Source organism: Orycteropus afer, unplaced genomic scaffold (assembly GCF_000298275.1).
Source record: "Orycteropus afer afer isolate SDZICR_OR568_19922 unplaced genomic scaffold, OryAfe1.0 scaffold00014, whole genome shotgun sequence".
Classification (NCBI taxonomy): Eukaryota; Metazoa; Chordata; class Mammalia; order Tubulidentata; family Orycteropodidae; genus Orycteropus; species Orycteropus afer.
In genome coordinates this window covers 2,417,137-2,425,324 of record NW_006921601.1, presented here as the reverse complement: position 1 = coordinate 2,425,324, position 8,188 = coordinate 2,417,137, and the positions used below count along the sequence as shown (strand labels likewise).

The window sequence follows — 8,188 nt, the reverse complement described above, 5'->3', positions numbered from 1 at the left end:
GGCTGGTGGGTTTGAACCGCCAGCCGTCTGATTAGCAGGCAAGTGTCTTAGCCACTATGCTACCGGAGTCACTATGAGTCAGAAATGACTCGAAGGCACCTAACAACGACAACAACAACAAATTATTTGGGAAGTGATCCTAGGAAATATTAGTAGGTTAGGGAAGTGGGAGAAGTAGGAGAGTGTGTCTCAGAATTATATCGCCAACAAAATTTGAAGGATCTGGGATATTTCAACTCCAACCCTCATCAATCATTGGTTGAGGAGTGCTTGCTACAGTTAAGCTCATTGCAGAGAGGACCTAGGAGTTATAAGAACTTTACAGGATTCAATCACTTTTAACTAGATGTAGGGAATTGGAGATAGTAAATAGCATTGCAGAGACCCCATGAGACATCCTGTGTCTGGACAAAGAACTGGCCACATCAGGGATCCCTGCTTTTTACCAAATCACTGTCAATTTAGTCAGAGCCAGGAATGTGTAAACAGAATCTCAGCAAGCCAGTAAGTGTCTAGATGACTCACCAGCTCATTTTGTGGGTGAAGGATCCTGAGAAACTGTTCAGCAAGATTAATAGAATCTTATGTCCTTGGGCCAATATGCCCAGGGTGAGTTTACGGTGCTGAGAGCACATTTTCCTCAGGGAAGAACTTCAGAATACCATAAGCTAACAGAAGAATGCAGCCTCCCTCTAGGACAGGGTCTAACTCTCTGTTGCCTTTGAGGAAATGGAACCTAGTTATTGCAGATTCACTCACTTTTTTGCTGATTGAAAAAAACAGGATTATCTCCACTCCTCACTTCATCTTAACTAATAAGCTTTCACCAGGCTAATCAATATCCTAATAACAAAGTCAAGACACACACACACACACACACACATAAAGTTTGTGAGTTATAAAGAGCCATTTGAGACTAATACTATATTAGAATTGAAAAGGAATACAGACATCATTTAATTTAATCCTTTAATATTTTTATAAATGAAGATTTTGATTCCCAGCAGGAAGTGACCACCCTAAGTTTAAAAAATTAATAACAGAATCAATGTTTCAAGGCATCTATCCAATATGTCTTCTTCCCTGACAAATAGTTTACTTTCAGTCCTCACACTACTTGACTATCCTTTTGGATTTGTCACTGTTAAATACTCCCTATTTTTAAAAATGGTTTGTTTCTTATATTTATGAAGCCACAATGGCCAGATTCCCCTGTAATATCTTGGATAATTCTTAGTAATGCCTTCACCTTTTCTTAATTGCATGTTTAAATTTGATTTTAACCAGGATGCTTCCAAATGTGTAAACGAGGTAATTTCAGAGAGAGTAGTTCCAAAAACACAATAATGAAAGTAGAAAGTGACTGGAAAGGACACAACTAGATAGGAAATTTAGGGGAGGCCACTGGAGGGCTGACAATTATGTGAAGACTGTGCTGCCGATGTTGAGAAGGGTGTGCCAAGGGTGATAGGCAAAGGATTCGAGGCAAATGGATTAGCAACTGCAAATGCTCAGATGTTGGGATGAGCTTTGCATTTTTGAGGAGGAGAAAGAAAGTCTTTGTGGCTGAGTGCAATGACTATGGAGAAGAGAATTTTAGATAAATTTGGAGTTTAGATTAAGGAAAGCTTCTGGGATATTGTTTTGAGTTTGAATTTTATTACAAATGTGTGGTAGTTAAGGTTGTTGTCAACTTGGCTGGCCCTAGTTGAGTGGCTGAGCAGCTGGACATAGTTATTCTGCCTGATGAGACTGACAATCGTCCATGGTAGAATCTCCTGGAGCAGCTGAGTAGCTGCTTTATTTTAGGATGTGGTCTACTTTCAGTATGTAAGCATCTTTGAGTATGGTCTCCAGCTTTTTAGCACACTTGAACCCTGTGTGTAGCCAGGTTGTTGTTCAGCAGCCCTGCTGATCTTGGGACTTCTCCTGGACTTGAATTAGTGGCCTACCGTGTTGTTTGGTAACATTAGGACTATGCCCTTATTCTTGTTAACCTTGGATTTGTCGGCCTCAGCAGTCAGCAGCTGTCTAAGTGAAGAAACGCCACCAGCTTCAGTGGGCCAGGAGCAGGAGGCAGAGCTGAAGCCCAAGGTTGAGGGGCTTTCACCCAGCCCCTAGACCCTGGTGCTTTGCACTTGGACTTAAAGCCTTCAAACTGTAAGAGAATAAACTCCTCTTTGTTAAAGCCATCCTATTTGTGGTATTTCTGTTAGAGTGACACTAGAGGTAACCAAAACAAAGTGCCATTGGAGGACTTTAAACAGGAAAATAACATGATCTGAGTTGCCTTGGAATAAAAGCCCTTGGGCTGAGATATTGAAAATTTATTTTAATGATTACAGGGTCCATCCACATAAGATAAGGTTCAAAGGATTGTACAGAATGGTATCAATAGAGAGTAAAAAGTTTGCCAGACCTAGGAAGAAATATTTTAGGAGTAGAGCTAACAAGATTGCTGATATACTATGTTGTTGTTGTTGTTTGCCGTCGAGTCGGCCCCAACTCATAGCGACCCCTCCTTGGGTTTCTGAGGCAGTATCACTGTGGAAGTAGGATTGCCCAACCTTCCTTCCGAGGAGTGGCTGGTGGGTTTGAACTGCCAGCCTTCTGGTTAGCAGTCAAGTGCCTTAGGCACTATGCTACCAGAGCTCCTTGATATACTACAGGACAAGTCAAAGATGTTCAGGTTGACGTTTACATTTTTAGACTTGATAATTGAGTAGATGGTGATGCTATTTACTGAGATAGGGAAGAATGGAGAAGGACAATTGAAAACCATATTTTGAATGTCTAGTTCAAGTGTAACTCAGACTGAGATATTTGACTGTACCTGGCTTCATATTAATTCACTCACATTGTTCCTGCTGAAAAAAAAAAAAAAGAATCATGGCCATTCCCTCTACCTTTTCTCTTTTCCCAGTTGCCCCTTAGGTATTGAATTGGTTATTTCCTTTTCCTAGAAACTTTGCCTCCCTAGACTTGGTTACTTTCGACTCTATGTGCTCTTATGGCACCTCTTCCAGTATGTCTTGCCTTTTAATTCACTATTTTTCCTTCAATTTCTTTACTTGACCTAAAACTAAGTTTACTCTTTTCCCTTTCCAATTTGTCCATTCTCCTGATTAGTACCACTACCATTCACCTTGTCATCCAGAGAATTATTTCTCAAACCATTTCTGGTAAAAATCCAGTTTTTATTTTAAATTCATTGTGAACCAATGTATTGCCCAACTGCACATGAATAGCATTCAGCATACTTTATGTCAGTCATCACATAAGTTCATCAACAACCAAACTGGTCCATTTTCTGCTCATCCAGATAAGTCTACTGATCATGCACTTGAATAATAGCAATGTCAGATTGATATAAAAATTTCTCAATACTCACTCTTAATTTCTGTATGTAACCTGTCTAAACTTGTAACAAACTGTTCATAGAAAAGCACCAGTTTTCAGACCATACTTTGAGTAACACTAATTCAAAGCATATCAGATTCTATTCTCTTTCTGATTCTCTCTGTATAATTGAAGTCTAAATTGAATGAACATTATACTTCAAGTTCTCAATTATACTTCTTTCTGCTCTTTCTTTTATACTTGCCTTAATTTAGTCTCCTATAATCTCTTGGTTGGTGCCAAAGGAGCAGGGTGGCCGCATCTTCTGACCTCATGTAACCCCACAAGAGGAAGACAGAATCACCATCAGCAGCCCAAGGTCTATTCCTGCGAGGTCAGACATGCTGCCTCCCTCCAGCCCTCTCCCCAAACCTGACACCAGACACTCCTCCAGCAGCACCCACCACCTCTCTGCTCGGTTCTATAATTCACTGCAGTGGCTACACAGAACTCACAGATTATAGGGTTTTTTAGGCAAGCAACAGGCTACAATTCAAGTTCAGAAATTCACTTAGACTCTCGCAGCCCACCGTCTCTCAGGTGACAGTCTCTCTCAGTCTGTTGCAGCAGTGCATGTCTCTCGATGTCTCTCTCTCTCAGCAGCATGTGTCTCTCTCTTTTGAGCCAGGCAGAGTGACCACTAACTAATCCCAACATCAGAATTCTATATACTTGAGAGAGAATGAACTTCCCAGAAGATTGCTTCATGTTGGTTCAACAGAAATACCCTGGAGGATAACTTTAGCAATCAGGAGCTACTCATTTGCTCACAGCAAATTCCACCATGGAGTTCACAAAGACTTATGGCTAGAAGAGCCACACTATGTCATTTATTACACCACAGTTGGTATATTGCAAAAAACCTTCTAATTAGTTTGTTTTTTTTTTTCCCCCCTAGGTCATCCCTTGTGGATAAGACAGTATATTGCAGAAATATTCCATGTGAATCCCTCCATTGTCCAGCTTCTTGTAGTCACTCAGAGGCTATGTAACTATTTCTGACAAGCTGTCAGCAGAATGATCTGTATTGTTTCCACACAGGGCTAATTAAGAGCAACTGCAAGTTCTCCATGTTCCACAAGAGTGTTCTCTTGTGGAAGCTAAATGTTGAGATGTCAGAGTCACGTTATGGAAGGTTCTTAATTGCCAAGGACAGCTCACCAGCAACGACATCTAAGAACTAAACTTCATTGAGTTCAACCAATGAAATAAAATATATAGTTAATTTAATATATAGTATAGTTTAGTTTATCCTAACACAATCCCATGTTTCATGTAGCCATCCAAACATTTTATTAAAACATATATCCGGTCTTGATACTTTCATGCTTAATACATTTTAATGCCTCCTTATTATGTATATAGGAATATATAGGAGCTCTGGTGGCATAGTGCCTAAGGCATTTGACTGTTAACCAGAAGATTGGCAGTTCAAACCCACCACCCACTGCTCGGAAGGAAGACTGGGAAACCGACTTCCGTAGAGATACTGCCTCAGAAACCCAAAGAAGAGTTGCTATGAGTCAGAAGTGACTCGATGGCAGTGAGTTTGGTTTTATTATTTATATGATGCAGTCCAAAAATCTTTATACATCTCATGATTGATGTGAAGCCTACCTCTCTACATTAGCTTTTTGTTCATTCCCCATAGAAAACTTCTCCAACTGCTTTAAAGTACTTGTTCTTTTATGTCTCATTCCCTCTCCATAGGCTGTCTCCATCTGTCTGAGATATCTTTTCCTCCTCCAGTCCTGTCTAATCAGAGTGTTTGTTCTTCAGTGAGAATCTTCTTCAATGGTGTTATCATCAGCTTCCCACCACCACCACCCAGCTGAGCTGAACAATTCATTTGTTCTACTATTTTTTCTAGCACTATTGTTATAGCATATTCACATTTAAACTGTTCTTATAATTTTCTCAGTACCTACCATGTTACCAGACACATACTATATGATCTCTCAATTAAAATCCTTTCTTGAAAAAAGTAAATAAATAATAAATAAATTATTAGGAAGCGTACATACCAGTGATTATAATATGAAGAGTGAAAATAAGAGCCCAGATATCTTAATAATATAATGGACTGAGTAAGTGTGAGTTATTAAGTAAGGAAATTACAGCAAAAATTAAAGCAATAGATAGTTGGATAATAAGATCTATAAGATGTCCTTCACACTTGAAATTAAAGATTAGATAAAAAATTCTCTTCAGATATTGAACATCACTGATGTAATAGCGCCTAACAGAATATCTAGAACATAAAGTCTTTGAAGAATTGTGGTGCTTGGATCATGCAAATTGCCAAGATTAAGACTTTCAATTATTGTCCTTCAGAATGAAGCTCATAAAGTGAAGATGTGATCATATCATTCTCAATTTTACCAAAGGACAAACTGGTTAAACTTTTACATAAGATCTTCTCCTCAATATGGTAGGCACCAGTTCATCTTTTGACAAGACCATCCATAATTTGTTTCTAAGTGTTGTTTCCTGCGATATGTTAAGGGGTATTCTTTTCCCCTTAACATATCATCACTTTCCCATATCTGTGCTTTTAGTCCTTTTCCTACCCATTGCTGCTTGTTGATATCCTATTAATCCTAATAACAAATCAAGTCTCATTTTAGTGCAGTAATCTTCAGGGAATGTTCCTGATCTTCAAATAAGCTATTGTCCTTGCCTTTGGTTCACAAATACTTTTCTTTTTTCTTACCTTAAAATATTCTTTCTCTCTTTAACTTTTTAAAACATTCTTCTCTATGTTTGTGTTGTCTTCCTAGTGGACTTTAAGTTCTTACAAGGAAGGCACAGTTTTACTCATATTGTGAGGTGCTGGACACAGTACTTGCACTAAGCAAGCATTGAATTAATATTTGTGGAAAGAAAGTAACTTGAAGCAACAATCAAGAGAAGAAAAAAAAAGGACACATTGGAGACACTATTGGCAATACACAATTAGAGGCACAGCGTTTGCAAGCATTTAAGAAAGTTTTTGAAAATTACTGCCTCTGAAGGCTATCTTCCAGCCAGTTTCTTGAGAGCCCCCTTCACATCCTTGTTCCTCAGGCTATAAATGATGGGGTTCAACATGGAAGTCATAACTGAGTAGAACACAGAGATGACCTTATCCTTTTCACTCATTACCTTGGCATTGGGTCTCATGTAAGCAAATATTCCAGAGCCATAGTAGAGAACCACAACTGTGAGATGGGAACCACAAGTGGAGAAAACCTTGAGCCTCCCCTCCCCTGACTTCATCCGCATCACAGTGGAGATGATATGCCAGTAGGACACAAGGATGAGGAAGACAGGAGCTAGGAGGATCACCACACCCATAGAAAAGAGAGCCATCTCAGCTTGGTAGGTGTCTGCTGAAGCCAGTTTCAGGAGTGCAGGAGGTTCACAAAAATAATGATTAATTATATTCTGCCGCTGGTAGGGGAGACACAGTGTAAATGCACTATCCACTGAACATACAAAGGCCCCAATAATCCAGGACACTCCAGCCAGCTGGACACAAACCTTCTGGGTCATGATGGTGGAGTAGTGTAGGGGCTTGCAGACAGCCACATAGCGATCATAGGACATCACCGCCAGCAGTGCACACTCTGTACATCCTGCTAGGAGGAAGACAACTATCTGTGCAGAGCATCCAGCAAAGGAAATAGTTTTCTTTTTCACAAGAAAGTGGACTAGCATCTGGGGAACAATGCTTGTGGAGAAGCAGAAGTCAGCAAAGGACAAGTTTTTGAGGAAAAAGTACATGGGAGTGTGAAGTCGAGAGTCAGTTTGAATAAGTATGATTATGAGCAAATTCCCAAATACAGAGAGAAGGTAAAAGGTCAGGAAAACACAAAACAACAAGATCTGGACCTTTGCATCCTGTGAAAGTCCTAGCAAGATAAATTCAGCTACAGAAGTTTGATTTCCTTTTTCCATTGATGATTTTTCTTGTCTACCTGGCAGCTGAAATTAAACAGATGCATTCTGAATGTTTGACTTCACCAACTCTATAAATAATTTGTAATGTTAAGAAGCATACCTTATTGGGCCGTTGGATTTTAGCTATTTCCAACCAAGTTCCAGTTACCTTTTGGATGCATGTTGTTGTTTCCACCAATTTACTTTTTCCCCCCTTTCTTGATCCAACTGGTAAGCTAAGTATAACACTCTACGTGGTTTCTCCACTCATCTTGATACTAAGATATTTATATTGCTAACTGACTATATAATTGTATTAAAGGAGTTAAATTTTGTTCAATTTTGCTTTTCCTACTCAAGAAATACTTCTTATTTACCTCAATTTTGGATCTAAGAGGTAAACTGGTTTACTCAATAAAAAAGTAGAACAGCCATCTAAGATGTAGCTAATGGTCTCCCAGCATGGAAAGCAAAGAAGAATGAAAAAAGAAAAAAGTGCATTTGGAAGCAATCAGCCCTAGGACATGATGGCCCTCGAGACCAGAAGAACTAGATGGTGCCTGACTACCAATCCCAACCAGTAAGGAAAGGATTAAATCTGGAGATCCTGGATAGAGTGGAAGGGAACAGGTGGAACAAAATCCAAAAACTCAGTAATGACCAGAATTACTGGTCAGATGAAATCTGGTGAGACCCTCAATACTATGGCCCTGGAATACATTCTGCACATGGAATAAAATGCACCCCCAAGGGTGGGCTTTCAGCCCAATAGTTAACAAGATGTACACACAGACCACTCAACCCAGGATGACATACCTGCATACTCTATGGTAATACATCCCTTAGAGCAATCGACCCCAGGACACCA

The 8,188-nt window shown here is 39.5% G+C and overlaps 1 protein-coding gene across 1 annotated transcript; it reads right to left on the bottom strand.

The window, feature by feature from the left end:
* Positions 1 to 6,414: 6,414 nt before the first annotated feature.
* LOC103208854 (olfactory receptor 2D3-like) lies at positions 6,415 to 7,350 on the bottom strand. The gene has a single exon (XM_007954599.2). It carries the CDS (start codon positions 7,336 to 7,338, stop codon positions 6,415 to 6,417), a length of 924 nt encoding a protein of 307 aa, XP_007952790.1. The 5' UTR covers positions 7,339 to 7,350.
* Positions 7,351 to 8,188: the final 838 nt, after the last annotated feature.